At 37.6% G+C, this 27,768-nt stretch overlaps 2 protein-coding genes across 3 annotated transcripts; one reads left to right on the top strand and one right to left on the bottom strand.

Moving 5' to 3' along the window:
• Window positions 1-18,731: 18,731 nt before the first annotated feature.
• sec61b (SEC61 translocon subunit beta) lies at window positions 18,732-22,170 on the bottom strand. The gene is made up of 4 exons (XM_082149656.1): window positions 22,014-22,170; window positions 21,245-21,342; window positions 20,814-20,918; window positions 18,732-19,078 (listed from the first exon to the last, which is right to left on the bottom strand). Exons 1-4 carry the CDS (start codon window positions 22,014-22,016, stop codon window positions 18,991-18,993), a joined length of 294 nt encoding a protein of 97 aa, XP_082005782.1. The 5' UTR covers window positions 22,017-22,170; the 3' UTR covers window positions 18,732-18,990.
• Window positions 22,171-22,366: 196 nt separating this feature from the next.
• On the top strand, window positions 22,367-27,445 carry alg2 (ALG2 alpha-1,3/1,6-mannosyltransferase). 2 transcript variants are annotated; one of them, XM_082149650.1, is made up of 3 exons: window positions 22,367-22,500; window positions 23,323-23,648; window positions 25,283-27,445. In XM_082149650.1, exons 2-3 carry the CDS (start codon window positions 23,340-23,342, stop codon window positions 26,180-26,182), a joined length of 1,209 nt encoding a protein of 402 aa, XP_082005776.1. In that variant the 5' UTR covers window positions 22,367-22,500; window positions 23,323-23,339; the 3' UTR covers window positions 26,183-27,445. The 2 variants fall into 2 exon arrangements, with proteins under 2 accessions (XP_082005776.1, XP_082005777.1); XM_082149651.1 differs by having other exon boundaries at window positions 22,418-22,494.
• The last annotated feature ends 323 nt before the right edge of the window (window positions 27,446-27,768 follow it).

Raw genomic sequence — 27,768 nt, forward strand, 5'->3', positions numbered from 1 at the left:
GAAATAAGCTCAAGTAATACATATGAACGCGACCAGAGACGACGGAAAAACATATGGAGATCAGCAGCTTTCGTTTTAGCTTTGAGACCATTCAAGACCACGCCATGGTAGAAATCAGGAATGGTGAGAGAAACACTGTGCTTGGTATGTTTTTCGTCTTCAAACCAAACTTGGGTCTTCAGCCGACAAAGATTAAATCCCATCTGGCTAGCGCGCTTTCCATAATATTAAGCGTCGTCCACTTGTGATCGAATTGACAAAAAGGTTTCTTAATACCAGGTGTAAACAGGGCCTTAAATGTCTTGAGTCTGTGTATGTCTGTGTCTGTGTGTATCATGTAACAGAATATGTCTGTATTACAAGGGTCACGTGTTACAGGAGACAGCCAAACATGAAAAGTACATTTGAGAGGATTTGTTTAGACAAAGAATTTCAGATTCTGATCCATTATAGATGAGTACATTACCAGAGCAATGAGCAAAACTATGACTATCACCGTTTCTCACCTCTTTTTCCTCTGTCTCACTTTCTCTATCTCTCATACACAATTATAGGAACTGCCCACAGGGAAACACAGCTGTGGCACAATGTGTAAACGACAGGGAATGGAACTAGTGCTTCCTGCTTCAATCACACACAGGCTGCTATCATAAATATAAACTTTGCGATGATATCTGAATCTAAGGCCCAAGACATATTGTACTCAAGTAAATAAACGCTAACATTTTACCTATGCAAGTTAGATTTCACTGCAAATATGTGTTTTACATTTTAAGCTTTACCAGATGCATCTCACTTTGCTTTCAAGGTATATATTTTGTAAGTTCAGGCATTTCCTAATAGAACTCAAACCCAATGACCTATACAAAAATAATTTCTCTCTTTCAGATTAATAACTGTCATTATGTAAGTTTCAGTTTGAAAAGAATCTTGCTGAGCAAGTTAGTGAAGCTTTTGACATGTTTATAGCTAGCTTTTAACATGATTAATAAGACATTTTTGGATAATTTGCATTAACAGACTAGTGACAGTTTGTTTCTGGCCAAAATCTGAATTGTTTTGGTGCCCACTTGTTGAACATGCTATTGTCCTGACTGTCGTAAGAAACACAGCCTCAGTTGTATCAACAAGCAGTAACGTCACAGAGATGTGGGCTTTCACCTTCTCTTAGAAAACTCTTCCACACAAACAAACAGTCACAGATACATGCCGCTGCATGTAAATTGAACTGAAAGATGTACAAGGACACACTGACACTTGCTGGACTGTGTCCAACAATCAGGATTCTTGTCCAGCAAAGATTCACGGCCCATCGAAAGTAAATGTATAGTAAATCTATGGAATGTGACATACATTCCATATACCACATAATACAGACATTATTTTTCCATGCATTTTTTTCTTCTTCAGCACACTCTGCACCTGCATTGATGCACATTTGTGGCTATGTTGGACTCTTTATTTTAAGAGTAGTGAAATTATCAGACTTGACAATCTCTCTTTTTAGTAAACTCTGTGTACATAAACAATGTTCTCAGTGCTCGAGTTCATGTGTAGAGCCCCTGGTGATACTTCGAGCAAAGTTTCATGTTGTGTTGAGCCTTTTTAGTGTTTTAAAAATAGTGATTTTGATGCTATCATAGAAGTGCCCTAAGCACTCCCATTCAAAAGGCAATTTGACCGAAAACTAAAATACACTCAAACTTAAAAGTGACGTTTCCATTCTAATTATGCTTTTAAGCGAAAGTTTGCCTCGGGTAGATTAACAAAAAGACCCTAGGTTGCATTTTGGCGACAGTTATCCTTTAAGCATTTTTAGGTTGATTTTTACAAAAAGTTAAGAACTGTGGCTCTAAGTTTTCGCTTTTAGACATTCAAATCTATTTAAGTAAAGTGTATTTTTTTTTTTTTTTTTACCCTAGCTAAATATTCAAAGACAAATGTATATTTTTTAATTATTTCATTTATTGTATCCTAGCTGCATATGCACAGATTACTATAAGCACCCATTTTAAAGCCATTTCGTGGTTGATTTCCTCCAAAAGGGTAAAAACTGTGGCTCTGTGAAGTTAAAAGTGACCACTGCAGCACCCGGGGTGCGATGTGTCTTGACACCTCAGTCATTTCTTGCTAGTATTGAGAATCGGACCCGCAACCTTCGGGCTTCCAGTCTGACTCTCTAACCATTAGGCCACAACTGCTCCCAGTGATGCTGTATCTTTTAGTATCCCGACCAGTTGTGATGCTAGTGGTGCACAAATGATGCACTTCAGCTTTAAAGTCATTTCACTTTCTGGCAGAATCACATACAGTAAATGCTCACAATCATGTTTCTTAAAAACTGGGTACTTTTGGTGAAATGTTAGCAAACCACATGCAAATCTGAGGCGTTTTGTGGCTTTCACGCAGGCTTAGGTCATTTGTAATGGCTGTCAAAAGAAAGACTGAAAGCCAAAAAAAATAAAAAATAACAATGAGAAAACTCTCAGGCCAAGGAGACTTCCTGTTGTCAGATGGACATCTGCCCAGACTGTGGTCTACAGGACGTCACTGCAGAGGCCTAGTGAACGTGTGCTGTATGTGAGCAAGTTGCTGTGATGCTGCGATGACGTGCTCCCTTCTGGTCTGAAGAAGGGTGTTGACGGGGTAAAATCAAGTCGGAAGTAAGAACTGAAAGCTGATGCACGTCAGAAAACGTTATTATTCAGCTGCCTTCTCAGCGCAGTCTACGTGCTGCGGTAAGCATGTGTGTATGTTTGTGCGTAGTCTGCGTACATGTCTTTTTGACTGTGTTTATTTGCGAGAGACCCATGATTTTTCCCATTTGTCTCACGGGGACCTGAGACAGCTGCTGTAGGCGGAGCTTGTTGACCAGCACATCTGTGACCTCACAGGCCAGCGTCGTCTCTCTGACAAAGACGCAAACAGACACACACATACACACACACACACACTGGAGTTTCTGGCAGCGAGTGACTGCATTCCATCTGTCCCTGATGTGCAGTGGTCAAGATTGGTCTGGGTCAAGGGTCATGTGTCTGTGAAGGCGTGGTCAGCCTTGAACGCTGCTCCGATGTCATTCAGGCTGGACCGCGCTGCACGGATGACATAATGACGTGTGCAGCCTGAACTGCATTGCAACGTAACTCTCAGGAGTGGTGCGTTATGGGATTATATGTAAGTAGGAGAATTATGTAACATAACATATTGCTCTCCCACAGCTGGAAAGCCACAGTTATTCCGAGAACTGTATGATGTTTGGAAAAAGTTGGAACTTTCTGCATGTGATTTAAACGTGCATGTTCTTGTTAGGTGATGATTTATTATGAAGATGCTTCCAGTATAAAGCATATTAATGCCTAATTCTGCATGATCATATTCTACATCTCTTTATCCTACCCAATACCTAAACTTAACAACTACCTTAATAATAATAATACTGCTAATAATAAGCAGTAATTAGGAGTTTATTGAGGCAAAAGTCATAGTTAATAGTGAGTTAATAGTGAGAATTGGACTCTAATCTAAAGTGTGATCATGTTGTTTTATATAATGATGAACAGTGAAAAGTGTTAAAAAGGATGAACATTATAAAAAAAATTTTTACAGCGCACACTAGGAAGTATAACATGTTTTGCTGTCTTTCTGTCAATCTTTGTTTGATGGCTAAAAGGAAGTTAATAAATAATTATGCTATTCATTTTAAGCACTGATAAACAGCTAATATCCTAGTAATATGTACAGTATATGCTAATAAGCAACTAGTAATAGTGAGAATTGGACCCTAAACTAAAGTGTTATGAACGAACTAATGTCATGAACGAACTAATAATGTTTTTATTACCACAAGCTGGTTCATGTTTTTTTCAGTTAATGTTAATTTTTACATATACATTTTAAAAATTTGAGAAAGTTGTATAAATTAATGTTCATTTAATATGAACGAACATGAACTAATCAATTAAATAGTAATCAATTAAACCTTATTGTTATTTATTTATTCATTTAAAACTCAGCTTTTTAATATTAGTGTTTTTTTAGTTTTTTTAATGGTTTGTTAGAATTATGTGGGCCTGTGAATTCAAGGAAAATCTTTGGTTACCCTGGTCATTTTTAAAGGGTGGTTTTACAGGTTTTCAACTTTTAAGAAAGTACTGTTAGCTTTAGGTGATCAGACAGTGCTCCACACTGATTTAATTACAATAAGGATGTATGTTTACTTAAGGTTTCTGTGAAATGTTCAGGGGAAAAAGGTCAATTGTCAATAGAGTAACAATATATGAAACACATCTTACACAGAAGTCACTCTCTGTTGTCCAACTTGGCAAATTTGCGTTTCCAACTTGAAGCCAATTAAAAATACATGTGTGGGGAAAACTTTTGCCCTCAAATGGAATTCCCCATTGAGTGGATTCCTATTGAAATGACTGCATTTCACCTGTGAAAATTAGTCAAATAACGGTAAATGTGACCGCACCGAACTGCTAATTGCATTTTGTAATCATGCACATAGTTATGGAACCCTGTGGAAACCTGATGAGAACAAAAGTTTGCTTAATCCTTCAGATCAAATACACACACACATTACACATTCATCAACAAATTAAAGTGCTGTTGTGTCTTATGTTACCGCCACTGTATGATCCCCCCATATTTGTTTACTAAAATGTAACCGATACTGCAAATCAAGATAGCGAGGCTATACCTTCTCACCAGGCCTTTAGATAATCTCACTTTTGTGCATGTGGGTACGTGTGTGTGCGCGTGTGTTCGCCGGGCTCATGCTCATTGGTGCAAAGCCTAATTGTTGTCCCAGGTCTGAGTGTGTGTATGTGTGTGTGTGTGTGTGTGTGTGTGTGTGTGTGTTGTGCTACCGCGCTCTTTCCATGTTATCCTGTATGTGATGCATATTTTATAGGCGGGGAGACCCCAGCGTGAGGTGACACGTTCCGGACGCATGCACTGATAAACCCAGGACAACCGCCAGCTTTCCACACGAGCATCAACCTAGAATCACACACTCTACACAGTATCCTGTTGTTTTTGAGTTTTTGTTTTCCTTTGACTGTGTGCACACTGGACTAGGTTATGAAAATATGTAGGCCCTGCTCATCCCTAGTAGAGTGTGTGCATTGTTTGTGAGTTGCACGCAGGGCAGAAGAGTGAGAGAATGTGTAGCTGCAGTCATACAGGTCTAGCATGTCATTCGTGTCTCTTAATATTTCCCAGCCAAGTTCCTTCACGCGCAGGAACACGCTTGTGTGTGAGGGGGTCTCGGTGATTTTTAGGGCTGTGTACTTTTGATGATATAGTCCCTCTGCAGGCCAGAACATAATTAAATTAGATTAGAATTGATTCAATTAAGTCTTCCCAAGCCATTAAAAAATGTCTTCTGTAGAGGAACAAAGGTTTGGAGAGTGCAGCTTCAGGTGATCATACCTACAGACAATCTGATAGGCTGTTTTGACATGTTAAAGAGATAGTTCACACAAAAATTTGTTCACCTAAACATTCTGTCATCATTTACTCAACCTCATGTCATTCCAAACCTGTTTGACTTTACAGGAGCACAAAAGAAGAGATTTTGAAGATTTTTTTTTTTTTTTTACTGACAAAATACCACTTAGACTATGACTACATTTGAAAATGATGTCCACAATAAAACTTACTGCATGCACCATACCGAGAGACCCGACATAATAAAGTTATTACGCTATTCTTCTGCCATAATCATTTTATTAGCTAAATATCTCACCACTTACTGGTGTGTCCATGTCTCAAACGCCATTCCATAAAGGTCTAAAACACAATTGCCCTTACACTGAAATGTATAAGATCAATAAGTTATGACAGCATATGCTTTTACATTGCTTTAACTCATCAAAATATGTTATACAAGATTCAACTAGGTTTTTTTTTTTAAAAGAGAGTTTAATGTAATTTAAGTTTATATGACTTAAACAACCAAGTTGATTGTACTAAAAATATAAGGCAGCAACTTTTTTTTTCAGTGCATGATTTGCCACAAGACATCAATTGCAGGTACATTTTCTGTCATCTTTGCAGGATTGTAATATAAAGATTGTAAAAACGAACATTTATCTTTAGCAACACTCTGAAAGTGAAACGCGTATGGTGATTTAAAACATCCGGACACACAGGATTCATGTAAAACAATTAAGAAACTGGTTGCACAGGTTTACTGTAATATCTGCTGATTGAGGCATGAATGTCAATGTGAGACTAAATCAAACTGTTTTGTAGGAAGAGAGACATTATTCTGCTTTAGTTGAGACCCTTTTTTTTTTTTTGTCCACAGAGAAACAAATCACGAAACGTCTCTAACCTAAAAATATATTAATATATAATAATCTCCACCACAACCTGTTCTCTGAAAATCTCAATTATGCATCAAGGGCCAACACACACACATACACACACAACTCCTTAGCCAGTTAAGCACGCTCACTAGCATATTCAAAAACAAATATTATCAGCTGCTTCTCTAATGTGCACATTCAGAAGAAACAAACACATACATTAGTTATTCACCCCATTCTTTCTCCGCTCAAGGCCATCAATCTTTTAAAAGAACAAATATATGTGCGCTAAATCGGCGAGTTTGCATTTTTCTTTGGTGCATGAATCATTCAGGAGCGCTGCGTGCAGCCGTGGCTGGATGGTCGCTCAGTGTACCCCACCCTTTCCTCGCCCCAGAGCCTCCACCGATGCCTACAGTCAAGACATCAAAGTAATCCACCTCACCTGACCGACCACGCCTCTCAGCACCGTTTTATTTTAGCCCTGAAAACAACATTCTGTACTTGAATTGTAATGGGCCTAATTCAGAGATCAAGGTTAATTGCAGCAAATTACTTGTCCTTTGATTAGCAAGGCTCTGTCTGCTTTAGAGGTTAAAACTGAAAGTATATTATTTGAAATGTGAATATCAAAGGCTTTTCCATAAAACAAGACTGCTTCTGATCTAAAACAAAATGTGTAGATTATTAGTAAATATATATCAATATGTGAATGACTTTAGCAATGCAAACTTATACTATTACTAGTTGATTATTAGCTGTCACAGACACACACTCACTCACATATATAGTTGAAGTGTTGAAGTGCAAATGTCTGTCACATTGTGAAGTAACAAATTTAAGTAGAAATCAAGTCATTTTGGCCACTTGGTTTCAACAAATGCTGTTTTTGCAGTGAGGAGGAAGTCTGAAATGCAAGTTGACCGTTGCACCGCATCTCGCACTGGAGATCCTGTCTTTTCCATTCATCAGCACTGCGGCTCTGCAGTTATTGTATAGCCATATGGTAACTGCAATACTATAGTAACTGTTATGTGTCTCATGTTTTTAAGATCATCCCTGTCACTCAGAAGTGTTTTTGAATCTAAAATGAAACTAAAGCACTTCTCCTCATCCAGGCGGATAAAGAAAACGACTCAGCGTTTACAGGTCATTTCCGATGTTTGACAACATAGAGTTTACCGGTTGTTCCAATGTAATTCACTGCAGATAAAAGTGTATTATGTCTACAGGGCATTTCAAATAAAATAGTGAAGTTTGATGTTAGGATGTCCCAGAGGTTAGTTCATTTGCCTGGAAGGGAAAGCTGCTTCAATCCACCTGTACTTTCCTCGACTCTCTGAGATTTTTAAGAAAAGCTATAAAGAAATCAACAATCATGTTGAAGATGCCATAGAGTAAAGCATCTGAGAATAAATACTAGTGAACCATGTCAAGAGCTCTGGAGAACACTGGCTTGTATGGAAGGGTTGAACTAAAGAACCAGTAACTCCAAAAGAACCAAATGGAAAGCTTGTCTGGAGTTTGCCAGAAGGCATTATTGACCCAGTTGGGATGTGGAAAAGATTCTGTGGTTAAACGAGACTAAATTCACAGCAATAATGTATATTTGGTGAAAATCTAACAATGCAGACACTTTAACTAGAAAGCACCATTGCTACAGTCAGTGTATGATGGTGGTAGGATCATTTTGTGGAGCGGCTTTTCACCAAGAGAGACTGGAAATCTTTTTAAAACAGAAGAAATAATGGATGGTGTGCATTGCAGGATAATACTGTAATAGTCTAAAAAAACTGAAGCTTTGGAGAAAGTCTTTCAGGATAGTGATCCCAAAGCCCTGCAGTGCAAGTCAGTGCTCTGATCTCAATCCAACATTGTGGCTGACAATCATAATTTAAGTATAGTCTGAAGAACATGCCCAGATTAAGGGGCCAGAATCAAAGCTGGTTCAAAGTCTGCAAAACTGTTTCTACAAAATATTAAACTTTGTAGACTGAATAATTCCGAATGTGTGTGAGAAGGGTGGATCCTTGTTCCTTAGGCAAAGGAATTATTTTATTCCTCTATAACAAAATCATTATAGACTCAGTCTTGTATGCAAATTGGTCAGTCAGGTCTACTGACATTTTTATAGTAGCAGTTACCTTTACTGACCAAGGGTTTTTGGAATAGTTGTTTTCAGTTTATGTTCAAGACACGTTCACGTTCGTTCTGCAGCACAATTTAAATACAGTCATACCTCTAGCATCCATTTTGAAGCAGTTGTGCTTTTAAAAATGTATGTTAACATGCTAGCAAGTTTCTAAATAGACTACAACTACCACAAGGATGAGTTTACATACGTGATGGACCAGATAATTAGCATTTTGATAACTAAGCAAAATTTGGCAATGTTTGTGAAAAACACAACAGCTTCTAAATTCATGTTTGAGTCACAATGACTGAATTCAGTTATTTATGATTTAAAAACAAAATGTGAAAGTTTTGATAGACATACATTTTTTTTCCAAATATTCCAAACTTACAGTAACATTCAATAATACAGTAAAAGCAGTAATATTGTAAAATATTTAAAATAACTGTTAAAATAACTATTTACTATTTGAATATATTTTAAAATGTAATTTATACCTGTGATGGCAAAGCTGAATTTTCAGCATCATAACTCCAGTTTTCAGTGTCACATGATCCTTGAGAAATCATTCTAATATGATGATATGGTGCTCAAGAACATTTCGGTTACACTTTATTTTAAGGTGTTCTTGTTACAGTGAAATTATACATTTAAGTATTGAGTAATATTAATTAACTATATGTACTTACTATAGGGTTAGGGTTTGGATTAGGGTTTGTTTTAACATTAGTTGCATGTAATTATGCATAATTTTTATTATTTTTATTATTTAAAAAAACCCAGTTTTTATTTGAATTTCAAATCTTGGAAACACTTTACAATACGGTTTCATTAGTTAGCATTAGTTAGCTACTTTAGTTGACATGAACTAAGAATTAACTATTTCTAAAGCATTTATTAATCTTAATGTTAATTTTACAATTTATTAATACATTATTAAAATCAAAAGTTGCATTTGTTTACATTGGTTAATGCACTGTGTTAACTAACATGAAAAATAAATGAACAGCTGGATTTTTATGAACTAACATTAAGTAAGGGATAATGTACATCTAGCCAGTTGGAGTTAGCCTGAAGGGGTTTATTCTATGATAACAACTGGCTGAATGTACATTATCCCGCTTATTACACGGCTACTTGCCACATAAATAATTAGACATGAAATATTGACTTGATTTGAAATATTTAATTAGGTCTTTAAACGCAAAGCTTCCGTGGAGAAAGCAGTTGCTAGCCAAGTTCAAACTAGAGAGACATTTAAGGGAGACGGTACAGTCGTACCACTTGTTACAAGGCATTTCACCACATAAATAATTATGGGGATAAGAGATATTGATCTGAGATGAATCTGTTTTAAAATCTTACCTGTTTATTATAATCTATTACAGTGTACAAAACAATCGTTGTAAAATGGCAGCAGCTGCATTTGTATGAAACGAGAGAGCGAGTCTGCGATACCCGGATGACAGAATTAAATAATTGTACACAAAATATTGATTTGAATTGTAATATTTTAGTAGCTCACTAAACATCCACAAAGAAAAACTCTTCCTAGCAAGCGTATAGCGCTGACTTCAGTTACTCGGATGAGCCTGTGTTATCAGTTTTTAATGGTTGTTATTGGGGAATAACATACAACTGGATGGCGCGATTGACCAATCAGAATCAAGCATTCTACAGAGCTGTGTAATAACACAGATTAAAGGAGCAGTATGTAAGATTGTGGCCAAAATTGGTACTGCAATCACTTTCAAATTACTGTAGAACGGTGTATCCCCTCCCCCTCCCCCCTGACTCGAGGTTGCCAGATAGGCTGCAGGATCCAGCAGGAACGTAGGCTGCTACGTAGCTGTGGTAACTAGAGCAGAACTGGCAACCCCGATGCCGAAACACTACTGACTTCGTGATTGGTAGATAGGTGGAGGGTGGCGCTTCAGGCCAAAACACAAGATGACAACATCAACATCAGTTGAGGGCTGCAACTTCACTTTTTAAATGACAATATCCTGTCCGAACTACTGTTGTCAGTGATATAAGTATTTGAAATGAACATGATTTCTTAATGTCTAGTGACATATCAGGGCCATTTTATGATTAATTGAAATACATTTCTTACATATAGCTCCTTTAAGTAATACTGTAACAAATGTATTGCTCATTGTGAGTTCATGTTAATTAATACATTATCTAATGTTAACAAATAAGACCTTATTGTAAAGTGTTACTCAAATCTGTCACTGTCACTTTACAGTGTTGATTCAGCACATTAGAACTGAATCCACACTGAACTGACTTCAGCTATACAATAACACTGTTTTCACAGCCAAAATGATCTCTATGTGCACCATTGAATAATTTCAATTTAATGCATTCTAATAAAATTATTAATTTCTTTAAAAAAAAAAAAGTGAATATTCAAACACAAGTCAAAACTTTCTGGACTAATTAAATCATTGAAATGTTCATCTTACAAGAATTCAACCGAGACCATGTTTTTCTCCGGCTACGCTTTGACTCTGCTGACTGTGGATGAATCAAACAGATTTTCCATGACACAAAATTAAGCGTGTCCTTTCATCTGCTCTTGTGAGCGACTGAAGACCTTGATAAACACTCAAAACAGAGGACACACAAGCTTGTTCATGTGAGATCGCAGCATACAGTCACCTCAATCATGTAACATTTATATAGAGAGTGAAAAAAAGATCTGTTCGTACTATAAAGGGGAATGGGGGACAGATTTATTTAAATGTAGCCCCCCTTTATACGTGGTAAGCTTTCCAGAATGTGCAAGGAAAACAGACGAGGGATAAATGAGAAGAGCGACAGATGTACTGTACTGCAGTGGACAAGGAGAGAGGAAGGACAGAGTGTGTGAGACGTGACAGTGACACCCTGGTCCTGTGTCCACCCCCTGCCCCGTGACATCACAGGGTGATGCTGGCTGGGACAGCAAGAAAACACACATGCACACTCATGCTTCCATAAGCCTTATCTCCCGGCTGTCCCTAAAGCATTACAACGGTCACGTCTGTTTAGACATGCGGAAGCTGAGAGAAAGAGAACAATTCGTTCAGTTGGAACTTGTTTCCACAGTTTTAATGCCAAATTCCTCAAAAATGTTATGCAGTTCTCTTCATTTTTAAGTAATAGTTCACCCCCAAATTTATTTATTTACTCACCCTTGTGCTCTGTAACAACAGAAAGAGACTGTGAACAGGATTTTTTTGTAAATTAATATTTTAGTATTATTTATATATGATTATATTATTGGATATTTTGAATTAGCTTTTTATTTTTATTTTATTTTATTTTCCATTTTTATTTGAATTTTAGTTTTAGTAATTTTGTCTTTGTCTTTTTGTTTTAGTTTTTTTTATATTACCTTTAGTCATTTTTGTATTTAAAATTATTTCATTTTCAAGTTTTTCATTATTTATATTTTATTTGATAACAGATTTATTTCAATACCAAACTTAACAATAACAATACTGCAGAAAGACTGGAAAATTATGATAATGTACAATTGTGGTATCAATTAATGATTTACATATACCATTGGACGACATCACTGACTACTTTTTGTTTCTTCTTCTTTTTTTGCGTTTTTGTCTATGTTGGGGCATGACACAGCCTACCCTAAGTGAATTGAAAAACAGCATTCTGTGAAATATCTCTATTTGTGTCCCAATAAAGTAAGTTAAATGGGTTTGACACAACATGAAGGTGAGTAAATGACGAAGCAGCTTTTAATACAATTAGATCAGCAAATTACAACAAATTGGAATATATTCTCGGCTAGTGACAGCTGCACCTGACCCGTGGTACAGCCTCAAAAAGCAAATTACACACTCACACATGCTCTACCTGGCTCTACCACCCATGAAATGCACACTGGGAGTGTGTGTTGTCTTGTGAGAGCTAATCCAGGCCCTACAGAAGCATGGGTTACAATTGCTGAGGTCTTTGGTGATTTATAGCAATGGGCGTTTGTGTAATAGTGCTGAGTGTCTGTTACATAGTCTTACCTTTGGCCCTCTCTCATTAGGCGAGCCCCTTTCACGTCTCACCACCTGACCGGCCTCCTTGAGCGTACTGGATGCAGTAGTGGAAAAAAGCAGGCCCTAAAAATAACACTCACACACTCATCCACCTCAGGGATGGGACAGAACATGTGTGCTGGTGAGAGTTAATATTAGAAAGCACACACAGTAATAGGAAGAGGGGAGACCGTCCGCTTTGCCTGCGCCATTTTAATCTGTGACTTGGGATATCCTCGTGCCCCCCAACGTCATACGAACGTAGCGCATTCTTCAGCAGGTCACACGTTCACACATAAACACATATTCCACATTCCAGCGGCAGTCACACGCGCTGTATCATCACTGCCTCCTCAGCACTCAGTACACTGCTATTTCTGTCTGTGTGGACCTAGAAAAAGACAGTGGTGGACAATTCGAGAGGAAGAGTGAAAGAAAGGTAGGGGGTATTCACTCCTCGCTGCCAGCGGAGTCACATTAGGCCAACTTACTGTCTGTAAGCCATCCAGAGTTACAACAGTTCCAGAAGATCAGCCTTGTTTGGTTTAAACCACCACCGTGCCAGCTGACGTTTGGCCATATGCCACTGTTCAAAATGAAGACGTGATGACACCGTTATCACTCTACATCAGATGATGATATTGAGCTCATTGGCTCGCGATCGTTTGCTTGTCTTCTGTCAGTTCTTCTGCTCTCCTGCTCACATGGCGACCGGTTTCTTCCTCATTAATGATTGACTGATCAAAACCGGCATTCACTAAACAGTTTTATTGGTTTAGGATGTAAACCAGGCCTATTTGGTTCTGTATTACAATGTCTGCTTTTAGACATGTGACGTTGCTTTAAAATGAAGTCAATTAACGTAATGCGTAATTGAAAAAATTAAGTTATGTGGAATTGTCAAGTTACCCAAGTTTATTTACTTAATCATTTTAAGGCAACAGGTTTCCTCACCTTTTTTTAAGTCAACTGATCACTTTTTACAGAGCAGAGTATGCTGGTTGATGAACATATTTTACACACACACACACACACACACACACACACACACACACACACACACACACACACACACACACACACACACACACACACACACACACACACACATATATATATATCAGATGTGAATGAGATTTTATAAGTTTGAATGTGATGCAATAAAAACACATAGTAGTGCAAGCGTTCTGTTGCAAGCACAAACAACGTACAATGCAACCAGTGTAGAATGATTACCAAACAAATTACTCTTATTAGATGGGTTTTTTTTAGTGAATCAAAAAACATACAGCATGACCAGTGTAGTCCGATTGACGAACAAATTACTCTCGTTCTTTTTAGTAATTTTTACGAATCTGTACGATATGAGTCGTTCAAAAACATATGATTATTAAAAAGAAGTAAACATGAAGGTTCCCTAACCCAACCCCTAAAACATGTTACTGGGACATAAGCAGATCCTACAAAAACATACAAATGAGATAATTCCAATTCAAACGAAATTAGCCACCAATTTGCCAAAACATATAATTGCCATAACAGTAGCTGGTGGAAAGTCTCCAAACCATTTTAATGAATCAATAACAAAGTCTGCTTCACGAACAAATGACTCTTATGAGCCAACTTTTTTAATGAATAGTTCAGGCAATTAGTTTAAAAAGACTGGAAGTTATCAGTTTTAATCAGTATCATGAATCCTTCACTTAATTTAAACAGTCAGAGCGGTTCCTGAATCAGCATCTGACTCACTGAACTGAATATGTATCAAAATGTCAAAATGAAGAAAGATTTCTGTCATTATATATAAGCAATGTCAGCAATGATACATACTCAGTGTTCCTCTTGTGTGTGTGTGTGTGTGTGTGTGTGTGTGTGTGTGTGTGTGTGTGTGTGTGTGTGTGTGTGTGTGTGTGTGTGTGTGTGTGTGTGTGTGTCTCAAAGGACCTCAGTAACTTGGTGTAGCCTTAGTGTAGGATCAATGGCGGCTGTCTCTCCATTCCACGCTTTATCAACCATATGATCCATTAAAACCAGGCACTCTACTAGCACGCTTCCCTACACACACACACTACCATCCTGAAGCTGCTGCTCTTCTCCCGCCATTCCACACCAGTTGTCCGCTCTGGCTCCCTGAGGAGAGTAGGCAATTCCAATACGGCTCAAACTCATTGAGCCATACGCCCAGTTACACTGCCAGACGCACACACGCACACACACACACACACACGGTGCACACGAGGCAGAAATGGACAGAGACCGAAACAGAAATACACCCAAACATCAGAAGCGCACAGATCAAAGAGACAGATTACTAATGGAGGCCAACAATCAGCTTTCTTTTAGACTCTAAACACTTATCACAGATTTGGTTTGAACCATAAATGGGTGAAGGTGTGATAACCACAAAGTCTCTGTTAAATGGGTGATTCTTCAATAAGAGGACAAAATAGAGACAAAATACTTTAATGAAAAAAAAATACATTTCTACTTTGAAAGGATAAGCATTAATGAATTTAAACTTTTTGTCTACTCACTTCATTTTTTTATTGTTTATCCTCAAGTGTTTAAAATTTTAATTTTCCACAGTTTTAAAGTTCTCCTTTGCAGTAAATTTATAAAAAGTGTTTAAATCAGGGAAATTTCTACTTCAAAATTTGACTCTATTTTTCCAAAGAACCTAAACATCATATTTTCATTTGGCAATCATGTGTAGATTTTTTTAAATAAATAAATACATTTTAAAAAATATAATTCACTGCCAATTTTGATGTCATCACCATCATGTCAAGCATTCTAGAAAACAATTTTAAAGAAAACAGTTTTATATTTAGTAATTACATTTATTTCGTTATTTTAGATATAGCTTAGTGACAGTTTTAAGAAAATGGAATTTTCAGATATTCCAGGACATTTGATAACTGTTTAAACATAAATGAAACATGAAAAAGTCTAAATGTCTTATGTGAGCAAACACGTGAAAATTTAGGGGAAAAAATTCTGAGATCATGTATTTCTTAAGAACAGTGAATCTCCAGATGAAATTCGTGATAAGTACGTACAAAAGATGTAAGAATGCTGGAGGCTCACTTCCCACAGACAAGGAGTGGCTTCCACTGCTGTATCTCTTGTTCTACTTATTCAAATGCCACCGTGTCATCCCCTCCGGGCTATTACAAAGTTGTCCTCACATTATTTCTCTTTCAAGAAGATAAACCGCACTTGTCAGTTTTCATTTGACATGTCTCATAGTATGACAGTGACATGTCACAGATGCTGATGTGTATGTGAATGCGATTCCAGAGTGAAATATCCAAGGTATGAATCTTGTTTTGTTTTGACAGAATGGTGTAAAGTGACCAGATTTAGACGAGCATGACCTGGCCTGTTTACACTTGGTATTATCATCCATCTTGTGTGTTCCATTTCAGGAACGTGTGTGTTTTGCCAAAAAAAATCTTACTTTCAATGTTCAAAACCGTAGTTTTAGCACAATGGATGACTGACAGTTGAGTAGGCGGACTTTTAATCAACAACACATTAACATTTACACTACAAATGCGATGTCGTAATGGGGGTTTATACCTCCAATGTGGTTTGAGTCATCAGATCACAACATTTTTTGGACCCCATTTAGACCTGACCACCCCCCCTCCCAACTTTCTTGTTCCAGTATTGCACAGAATTTCCCCAAGTGGAAGGGTCCACCATACCAACTTTTAGGGGGCGGAGGCAAGCTGCACTCTTTCCTGAACCACATCCTCTGAAAATGAGCTAAACCTGCATTTCCACCTTGACTTGCCACTGCCAACCTGGGGTTTCCAAACTGATCCGCTCCACTTCTGGTTTTCTCCACATCTCTCGAAATAATTGTATTATAATTTTAATTATAAAAAGTTAAAAAAAAAAATTATACAGAAAATGTGTTGAAAGTGATATCAATGAAGTACAGGGGTGAATGTTTGTGTGTCCTCTAAGGAAAGAAAAAGTCTGGTAATATGTGTGTGTGAAAGAAAGAAAGAAAGAAAGAAAGAAAGGAAGAGGTATCTGCATAGAAAATGAGCCACGCGGCCTTTAAAAGAGCTGTGTATATGAAAGCATGAGCTTCTGCATGCAGCTGCTGTTAGTGATATCTGTGAGTGTCTTTTCTCCGGGGCTGTCCCTCTACACAGGCAGTGGTTAGAGCTCAGGAAATGGTTACAAGAAAAAAAAAATTGAACAGAAAAAACTCTGAATCTCGAGGTGTGAACACGCTCACCCAGACACGTTTTCGAATTTCAAAGAAATTTGAAAACCTTTCAGAGTGACTTCCTCTAGTCCTTGAATATGCAAATAGACCCATATCCATGTCAAAATAAATATATAGGTAAAAACACTAATGGTGCAATATATGACAAAAAAGTATATGTTTAAAAAATTGTCAAAATATTAAAACAAATATATATAAAAGTACCGTATTTATATAAAGTACTGTGTTCTTTAAATATGTTGTGCTTTTAATATAAATACATTTATGATCACTCTTTTTTTTGTATCTGGAGCAGAGATTTAAATTATTGTACGTTAATGCATTAGTCATAAACACTGGATCTCAGCCTAAAGTAGCACATAGAGCCCAGTAGACAACAATTAAAACACACTCCATGCAATCTCTCTCACACACACTCAAATGCAGCACTCCTTGCCCATATGGATCCATTTTTAAGATGATACTGAATAATTCTGAGTGTGTTGTTAGCTGTTGGGATTAGAATGAACCAGAGGGAAACCTTACTCTCAGTTAGGACATGAATAATGAAGAACACAGACTTAAACTCGCACACACAGACACAGAGAGGCTGTTTAACCTGGAAGAGTGGGTCACAGCGCCACCTACAGGACCATTTCATGCTGTCGGGTGAAGATTATGATTGACGTTCGGTTCTATGAATACGCAACAACAGCTAAATCGCCTTTTTAATGTCCGTTTGTGGATATTATCAGCAAAAACAATTTAGCTAAATTTAGAATAGAAATTCTGAGGGATATTAATTTGTGAGTGAACTATTCAAATTTGATATGCCATAAACTGAGGTAAATTACATGAACTGGCCTGTTTTGATTCTGAAAATGCCTAAATTATGTGTAACAGGCTCTATATATCCTGTAGGTCATTAAATATACAAAAATAGAACATTTTATTTAGATGTTTGACAAACATGTATCTGAGTGTTGCAAATGGAAAGAATTCTCTATTTTTAAGTGAAGATGATTTCTGATAAACTGAGGCTATTGCACATGTATCTTTCAGCCAAAAGATAAGCCATATGGAATCCCTCATGAATTCAAATAGCATGCGTTTTATAATTCTACTAATCAGTACAATTTTGTTGGCCACTTGCCTTGGCTTTCCTTCAAACATTCCTGCATCTGCCACAACTCCTTCCCTGAGTTTCACAGACGAGGCTTAAGCCTAGTCCCAGACTAAAATGCATGTTTGAGCGGTTTTAACTGAAAGCAACTTGCTCTGACATATCTTTAAATATGTCAGTGCCATTGTTTTGTCTCAAGACAAACAAGATGCACACCAGGAATGTATTTTCTAATGCACATTTATAATAGCTACTTAAATGTCCTAATTGAACTAAGAACTAGTCCTGGCTTAGTCTAAACCCTTATTTATGTTCAGCTACAACTCAATCCCTTCCATTAAAGGCCGCAAGTTAAACCTGCCCAGTCTCGTAAAAGATCATATGAGGAGCTCAGACGCGAAACTCTATGCAGTTACAGATTTTTTGGTTTCTGGGGTGCTGAGAAACCCATCATTTCAATGACTGAAAAAGATCTACCCATTTACAACAGATTAGATTATTTTAAAGCAAAGCCAGCTATTGTGAAGTTTTAAAATACAAATTAACACCTGATTTAAAGAAATTCTGAGTTTTTAATTCCCTTTTTATATAATTTTGTGAGCTTGGCAGGGCAAGATTTTGTTTTTGCACAGGCACGGTTGATTTAGTGTTGATGGGACATGACTGCAAGCTCAATGGAATTGGAATAATAGCACACCTATTACGTCACGTTCAGAGACTGGTGGAGCCAAAACAGCTCGCACAGAAACGGCACGTCTGGAATGCGCATTTGCATACAACCACTTTTTATCCCACGGACTGGAGATGTGCTAATTATGCCCTGTGATGCAAATCAGACCCTCTGGTTTTTTCCCTTAGTGAAAAAAAAAAAAAAAAAACTATTGTGCCAAATGTTTTACAGCATTTTATTGTACAATTTTACATATTCATTTGTACAAAGGTTTAACAAAAAAGATGTCCTGATCTGGTGGAAGGAGGGCAAGCTGAGGGTTTGTAAATTACCAAACAGTTGTAGTGGCTGGGTAAACTTGAATGGGGGTGAAAACCCCTTGAAATGGAGGTTTTAATAAAGTAAAAGGTGTTGGTGGTCAGAGTTTGGTCCAAGTCCAATGGCTTAAGATTCGGTGGAGTCCAGGGGTCATGCGGGTTTAGGAGCGTGTGTACTTTCCCCAGATGTGCAGCATAAATACAGATGCGATAAAGAGCAGACTCATCACCAAAACGGGTACCGGGCCACTGCAAGAAGGGGGGAAATAAATAGATGGTATTACTGCCAGATCTCATTATGATCATAAAAAATTTGGTAAGACAGAGGGACCCCTAGTGGAGGATAGACAGACTAAACTCAGTAACTAATTCTCAAATTTCAGAAGATCCTTGATTAGAATATGAGAGGAATTAAGATAAAAAGCTTGGCACAAACTTCCTCCCTGTGGGCCAATCGGGACTGCTCGTCTTAATCATGTGATAGAAGACGGCGTAATTAGGATTCTAAATGCTGGCGAGTAGGATACTGTTAACGAGCTAGGTGGAAAATGTGGGGCTTTATTAAAGCAGGAACTGACCATCCCCTGAGTCGCTAGGCAGCCGCGTAACCATGCCGACAGAAGGCCCACCCCTCAGGCTTTAATTGATGTGACCTTTTCCAACGGAACTTTAATTAAGCTCAAAACACACAGTCTAAAGAGTGAAAAAGACTTCACTCATAACTCCAGACTCTCTTACTCTAAGAGACTCTTGACTGTAAATACAACCACTGTAACCACACTCAAATCCATTCTGACATGCTCGGATAATTCCTACATATTGAATGAACAGATGTAACATTACAAATCTAGAACCGCTCTTAAAAAAAAGGAGAAATCGCTGTAGATGAACACACTATAACAGAAGTTAGTTTCATTGAGAGAGCCTGTAAATACAGGCGCACACAGCTGTAGGAGGGGAAACGGCAGGGGAGACATCAAATAAAGACGGAGGTTGAGCCCATGAGGCCAATTTCCTGTCGTTAAAATTTCATGTTTATCCTTATAAATGCTAAACCTCTCAGAACCCTTTGCCCGTCCCTTTCGTGTCACTTCCTGTTGAGCTGAGGGGATGAATTAAAAATGAGCGTCTGTGTTGGTTCTCTGCACATTAAGTACCTCAAATCATAACCTTTTCTTATTTTGTCCTTAAATTAGCAATAAAAATGTCTAGCATGATTTCCTTGCTTGTGGTTTTATTATGATTTTTTTAAAGGCATAATAACTAGCAATAAAAAAAGGAAAGGAATTACATAAGATTTTTATTGGAATAAGAAAAAACTGATAAACATCTAAAGATAATTTCACCAATGTTAAATCTAAATCTCTATTTTTTTTTTTTTTAAATTGCTTAATTTCTGCAGTCTATTTTCAAATACATGCCTGTTATATATTTGAATAACTGAATAATAATTATATATAATAATGTTACTAACAGCACTATTTATATGAACATTTCTGATAAACAAATAAATGTATTTTTCAAACAATGTTATTCATGTATACATACATAAATTTGGGGTTTTTGAAAAAAAAGTTGTGTTCACCAAGGCTGCATTTATTTGATCAAAAATACAGTAATACTGTGAAATATTATAACAATTCATAGTAATCTTTTTCTAATTTAATAGATTTTAAAATGTAGTTTATTCCTGTGATTACAAAGCTGAAGTTGTGCCGCTTAATATTTTTGTGGAAAACTTGATACATTTTTTCAGGATACTTTGAATAAAAAGTTCAAAAGAACAGCATTTATTTTAAATAGAAATATTTTGTAACATTATACATGTCTTTACTGTCACATTATTTATATACATATTTTATTTATAAATGCAATACACCCATCCTGAATAAAAGTATTAATTTTTTTTAAATAAATGACATTTTATATTTTACTCTCCCTTTGGGTAGGGATTTAGAACTCATCCTTCTGTGCGAGTACTCACACTTTAAGTCCCGGTGAGTCCTCAGTGTAAAAGCGCCACATCCCTCCTGTGCCAGCTGATGCTGTGGATCTGCCTCCGCTGCGTGCGCCACTGCTAGGGGCTTTCCTGAGGGAATCAACAATAACAAAACATGCTTTAACATACAAGACAAATAAGAGTGTTAGATATTATCAAACACTCAAATTAAATTAAAATTCCAACCAACTGATAGGAGTCTGACTATCAGTTCAGCGAGCAACTAAATCATACCCTGACGATGTCAAATTTACAGGACAAACATTAAATAGAGACTAATGATTGTCAACTGTCACGTATAGAGGTCCAAATAAACAATAGCCTATCACTCAGAAATCAAAATCACAGAAACACAATTAGATCCAGCTTGATGGTGCATTAAGGCCCAAACAAAACTGTTCTTGCAAGGTTCTTACCTCTGTCTGGCTGAGGTGCCGGCAGCGCGGGGAGCCACGGTCTTACTCGGGGAACGGCTGGAGGCACCAACATTTGTTGCACTAGCTGCGGGTCCAGGCTGAGATGACAGACAAATAAAGGACTTGGTAAACCAAATGCACAGTGATTGACTTAATATGCCTTCTGGCACCGATGGAAACTTGTGTATCCACCTTTAAAAGGTATAACATGCTACAATAAGAACAATAAGTGAATAAAACTATAGTAGACCTTAAATGGCTGATACATTCCACCAAGACACAAAATATAACTCATATGTGAGCAAAATAAATTCTTTTTAAAAGATATAGCCTAGCCTAGATCACTAGATGTTCAATCCTAGATAATAGTGAGATAATGCCACGTAGAATCAATAGTACAATATAGTATTAATGGTAAAAGAGTGGACCAGATTTAGACTGAAGAGCTGGTGTGGGGGTCCAAGAGAGCCACGTCTCCCAAACAAATGCGCTGATTGCAGCTAGTGAGCAAACCAACCCACAAACTGTATATGAATCGTCTGGCACAAGACTTAATACTATTCAAAACCCCACTGCTAGTAATTTAAACTCACATGTGATTAGCTACTAAGCAATTAAATGTCAGAACTGGCTAGACTATTCCAATAACGGTACGTTATTAGAGAGCATGACTAGCTAGACAGCTAGCAATCCAGATATAACTGTTAATACGCGCAAAACATTTATTATAAAGCTCCAGATCTACGAAAAACTGGATTAAGAAACTTACCATTTTGTTTAATAATGTATGTTTCAGGACACTGCGGGTAAAATAATGAATATAAGTGACTGCCTCTGTAACTGAACTCCAGCCGATCCAGACAACTACAAGAGAAAGACTATTGATGACGTCTCGCTGAGAAGGCCACGACAGCCATCTAAAGGACCCCCATAGGAGCCAGTAGAGCGCCTGACCGGAGCTGTGGTCCTGCGTGTTACTTTAAACGCATTTAGATGCTTTTGTAAACCTAATTTGATATAAAAACGTTAAAACCGTCCAGAATAAAGGTAACTAAAATCAGCGAATGCAGCTCAGCTTCTAAATGAATTTTGTGAAAACTCAAAGGCGGTAGAACCTTCTTATCGTGACGTGTCGCGTGCAATTGATGATGTGTACAGAGTAGGGCAGACATTTTGGCTCAATCAGGAAGCCAGTTTCACTAAATCGCGAACTTTGAGCCATATTTGATCATTCATACAGACACCTGACGGTAAAGGTACGTGTTTTCTCGTCTCAATGTTTTTTAAACATTTTACTGTAAGCACAATTTGAGTTTGTGTAAAGAAAATATGACATTTTATGTGCTTTGTGTGCAATGTTGTCACTACTTAGAATGTAGCAGGGTATATACTGAGTCTAGACTTATACTGTATATGACATACATACTGTATATAATAAGAATGGATATTGATGTTTTCCCCAACTCTGAGTTGGCGTATCCCACTTGTTTATAGATATCTGCAGACATTTAATGATGCAGGACTGTAATAATATACAATAGAAGGTATTAGAGTTTATGACAGATGTCCCAGTGACATAGACACGTGAACGTGCACAGAGACGTGTGCGCGCTTTGGCCTGTTGTAACATCACAGAGCCATGATGACATACTTGATGCAATCAAGGTTAAGATGTAATTTAGATTAATCATCTGATAAAAACAATAATAACTTTATCTATGCAGTGTGTGTACCTACTTAAACATACTTTGGGAACAAATGTGTACCGAGAAGTGAGCTAAATCTGACAAAACCTCCCCCTTTTGTTTTGTCCTAATTTGTCAAAACTGAATAAATGTTAATAAAGTTTTTTAAAAACTGTAAAAATGCTTTTCTGTTAGAGTGGGGGTTAGGATATAGTATTTATAAATAGCTGTATGTAAAAATAGATGTTGCCATTTAGATAGCTAAGCAAATATAAGTGTATGTGTGATAATTACTAGGTTTTGTGGAAAGAGAGTAACTGGAAAATCTAGTTGCTTTGTGTTGAGCTTAAAAATGAGGTGTAACTGTCATTTGACCTCTTTTTGACTCAACAGGTTCTGGTCAGAACAGGATGGTTCGGGTGGTGTTTCTGCACCCTGATCTGGGTATAGGTGGAGCGGAGCGTCTGGTGGTGGACGCAGCTGTAGCTCTGCGATCTCGCGGCTGCACTGTTCAGATCTGGACGGCACACTATGACCCCCAGCACTGCTTCTCTGAGACTCTCTCACCTGACCTGCCTGTGCTGTGTGTGGGCGACTGGCTGCCCACCAGCGTGTTTGGTTATTTCCACGCTCTCTGTGCATACCTGCGCATGATCTACCTAGCTCTCTATCTTGTGCTCTTTAGTGGGGAGGAGTTCGATGTTATTTTCTGTGATCAGGTAACTACTAATGCTACTAAAACTGACTACTAATTATTAGTGTTATGTTTGTATTGTTTATATACTACTATAGAATTTATTTTTGAATTAGATTTTATTTTTATATTATATACCAGATGTCAATTTAATTTAAGTTTTAGCAGTTATTGTATGTGCTTTTATCATATTTATTATTTTTCTATTTAGCTTTAATATATCTTTATTTCAGTTTTAGTCATTTTAGTACTTCAACTTGTTTATGTAAGTTAATTGCAAAGATAATACGTTTTTCATCTGAATTTTTATTCTATAGATTTCAACTATACTTTATTTTAATTAATAATTTTTTTCGTTTTAATAGTTTTAGTTAACAATAATTATCTGTGGTGTAACAGTATTTGTACTTTGTTACTGTATTTATTTTTCAAGTATCTTTATTTTATTTTCATTTAACTTCATTACATTCCAAAGCATAATATGTGACTTTTCCACTATATTTCATAAAAACATATCATTCCTTGTTTCGAACTGAAGATATCTAGATATCAATCGCACAGAATCTGACTAATCTGATTGCAGCTATTCTCAATTCATCAACTCATTGATTCAGTGATCTGGTCAGTCTCTAGTTAAACTTTAACAACCAAATTTGTCAAGACTGACCCAAAATCAGACAAGAACCTGGATTAAAGTGAAAGTGAGGTACTAATGACAAATTGTATTATTGTTTATTGTAAAATTAAAATATTTAGCTTCTACATAACTGTACGTTTTTTGTAAACTGAAAATGGCATAAAAATCATAAATGAATATTAAAAAAATGCTATGAAAACGTATATACGAATATATTTGAACCAAGAAGTAATAATTTGTCATCTGGCAAGTCGTCATCACAAAATTAAACCAAACATAAGTCTGGTTTCACCTTGAAGAGGTTTCTTTTGCAACAATGACTTCATGCATTCCCTGGGAATCAAACCCATGATTTTGGTGTTGCTAGAAAACTAAGAGACATAAAAACTAGCACAGTAGTGCCATAGACACTGGTCAAATAAAATGTAGTGGTCATTATAGAGAAACATTTGACCACTCAGTGCTGCGATTGGCCAGTCAGAATTGAGTATTCCAGAGAGCCGTTCTCATCAAAATCCCTTTCAAAGGAAAGTCTGTTTACTCTGCGGTCATATTTGCAATGCCTCCAGGAAGCTATTTTGTGAATCCAATACCAAGCCCTATCTACTTGATTAGGGGAAGCCAGAAATCTCCAAAACTGCTTGTCGAACTCACATTTAAATAACATATTTCAAATCAGCAACAAAATCTGACATGAACTGTGCCATAAATGTTGTTTCTTATGCTCAAATAGCATTTAAAAAAGCTTATTTTACAAGCTAGACCAGCCAATGCGCATGTGCAGTCCTAAGCGCCAGTCTCAGAACACTTTCTGTAGAAACTGGAGCTTCTAACACCAGTAACATGATGACTACCAATTGGTGATTGGTTCTTTTATTTAAAAGGCAGGACATATTCCGCTATATTGCATGCTGCACTTTCTCCCATTCATAAGTAATATGAGTGCATATTAAAGTATTTAGTCTCTAAAGTCTTTGGTTCTCATCAAAACCACCAGGTTTAATTTTATCTCCTATTTCCAGGTTTCAGCATGTATTCCCTTTTTGCGTTTGGCACGCCACAGGAAGAAAGTCCTATTCTACTGTCATTTCCCTGACCAACTACTGACTCAGCGTCGCTCTGCTCTAAAGCGCCTATATCGCGGCCCAATCGACTGGTTTGAGGAACTGACCACAGGCATGGCCGATCAAATTTTGGTCAACAGCCAGTTCACGGCAGGAGTCTTCAAACAGACGTTCCCCAAACTAGCTGAGATCCACACCGATGTCCTCTATCCCTCTCTGAACTCTGAAGCTTTCAATGATGAAGTAGAGGACCTCAGCGGGCTGCTCCCTGAAGGGCGGAGCTTCCTCTTTCTGTCAATCAACCGCTACGAACGCAAGAAGAACCTGCCGTTGGCGCTGCAAGCGTTAGCGGCCCTGAAGGAGCGTCTGTGTACGGGGGAATGGGAGCGTGTGCACCTCGTAATGGCGGGGGGTTACGATGAACGCGTGGTTGAGAATGTAGCGCACTACGAAGAGCTGCGCTCACTAGTGGCCTCTCTTGGCCTGGAGGACCATGTCACATTCCTACGCTCTTTTTCAGACAAACAGAAACTGTCTTTGCTGCACAGCAGCACTTGTGTACTGTACACCCCCAGCAATGAACACTTTGGCATTGTACCCATTGAAGCCATGTACTCACGTTGCCCCGTTATTGCAGTTAACTCGGGTGGACCGCTAGAGTCTGTGGCCCATGACGAAACGGGCTTCCTCTGCGAACCCACCCCTGAGTGCTTCTCCGAAGCAATGCAGAAGTTTGTTACAGACCCTAAACTCAAGCAGCGTATGGGACAGGCTGGCAGAGAGCGGGTACAGCAGCGCTTTTCGCTGCAGGCCTTCACTGAGCAGCTCTACAGTCATATCACCAACCTTACCCAATAACCAATTATGACATCATAAAGGCCATTCCGCTTCGGACCAGCACACGGATGCATTCTACCAGTCCGGTTGCCGTGGAGGGACTAATGAAAGTATGTCGTCACTAATGAAAGAAAAGAGCAGCAGGAGTTAACATGGCTTAAGAGTTCAATACAAGCCTTGAAGAATGTGGAGCACTCGTCCGACCGAGAGGTTAATGAATTATTGTGCACCGGCCACATTGATCAAGCTGGTCACTGCGAGGCCTGAGAACCGTATGTGTGTGCATTTTTTTATGCCGAAGGACCATTAGAGAGTTTCTCGGGCAGAAATCGATAGAGAAGTTTCTGTGCCCTGCTCTGTTCGCCAGTGTCTATGCTTTTGCTTAGTGATAACAATGGAGGATGTTAAGAGTTATTAAAGTCTCAAACTAAAGATGCTCATAATAAGGTCGTTTGAGTGGGAAAAAAGTTTTCCTAGGACACTGAAGGTCATATGATGTATTGGGTTTGAGGTTGTTACTGATTGTGTATCTCCTCACTATTGATACACGACCAAAGCCCAGATTAAATGAGATGCTGTGTCGTGTTTGACTTTGTCATTTGAAGCTTTTATTTTTTGTATACATTGGATATAGACTGACCAGACAGAACAGTAGCCTATTTACTTCAAATTAAAATGGATCACTGTTGTGTTAACATTTCTTTTTTCATTTAATTTGACCAACCGTTTTGTACTTTGTACATTTTTGGGATAGTTCATCTAAAATGAAAATCCTTTCATTATTAAAATCACCCTCATGTTGTTCCACTTGCATGACTAACTTTCTTCTGCTAAACAAAGAAATTTCAGCTGTTTTTGTGCATATAATAAAATACGTGTTTTGGACCCCATTGACTTTCATTGTGTTAAAAATATTTTCTATTGTGTTCGACAGAAGAAAGTAAGTCATACAGGTTTGGAATGTCTTGATAGGAATGGGTGATGATTTATGTCCATTTAATTCAGTGGTTCTCGATCTTTGTGACTCCTTTTTCCACAACAAGTAGCCTACTTTTTCTGTAATACCAAAGCATTGTTTTCAAATTTTAAAAATATATTTTATTCACAATTTCTTCCCGATAAAATATTTTAGAGCTTAGCATAATTATAAAATGGGTCAGGTCTAGAAATCACAAATTCAAAATTAGACTACCTTGTATATTCAGGCTTTCCAAGACTGTGGGAACCCTGTTTTTCAAATGATACTGTTGTTGTGGAGGTGAATTAAAATAAGAAATATCTTGATTTTTATTTGTTTTCACTTATTTTAAAGCTGGTTTTGTCTTATTTAAAATCATTTGAAATCATCTTGAGGCCCCCTTTGAAGTTTGCTGAGGCTTTTTAGTAGGCCCTTGGCCTCTGGTTTAGAACCACTGCTTTAAACGACCTGTCCACTCACATGAAACACTGGATAACTGCGATAACCTCAGAGGTGAGCGCACTTGGGCTTGCAGCTAAATTAATAAAGGGTGAAGGGGGTGGGGTGTTTTTAAATAGGCTTTAATTCTGTATCGCAGACGGTCAGATATATTGCCTCGCTAGCGTCACATCCGTTTTGTTGGCAGTTT

The sequence above is a fragment of the Leuciscus leuciscus genome (assembly GCF_965113295.1).
Source record: "Leuciscus leuciscus genome assembly, chromosome: 20".
Classification (NCBI taxonomy): Eukaryota; Metazoa; Chordata; class Actinopteri; order Cypriniformes; family Leuciscidae; genus Leuciscus; species Leuciscus leuciscus.

What these genes read in the sequence shown, in the direction of transcription:
- sec61b (XM_082149656.1), bottom strand. An exon ending in GGCACCTCAGCCAGACAGAG is followed by an intron (nt 20,919 to 21,244) that starts GTAAGAACCTTG and finishes TGATTCCCTCAG; the next exon opens with GAAAGCCCCTAGCAGTGGCG. An exon ending in GACTCACCGGGACTTAAAGT is followed by an intron (nt 19,079 to 20,813) that starts GTGAGTACTCGC and finishes CCCTTCTTGCAG; the next exon opens with TGGCCCGGTACCCGTTTTGG.
- alg2 (XM_082149650.1), top strand. Translation starts at nt 23,340, where the DNA reads ATGGTTCGGGTGGTGTTTCTGCACCCTGATCTGGGTATAGGTGGAGCG. An exon ending in ATGTTATTTTCTGTGATCAG is followed by an intron (nt 23,649 to 25,282) that starts GTAACTACTAAT and finishes TCCTATTTCCAG; the next exon opens with GTTTCAGCATGTATTCCCTT.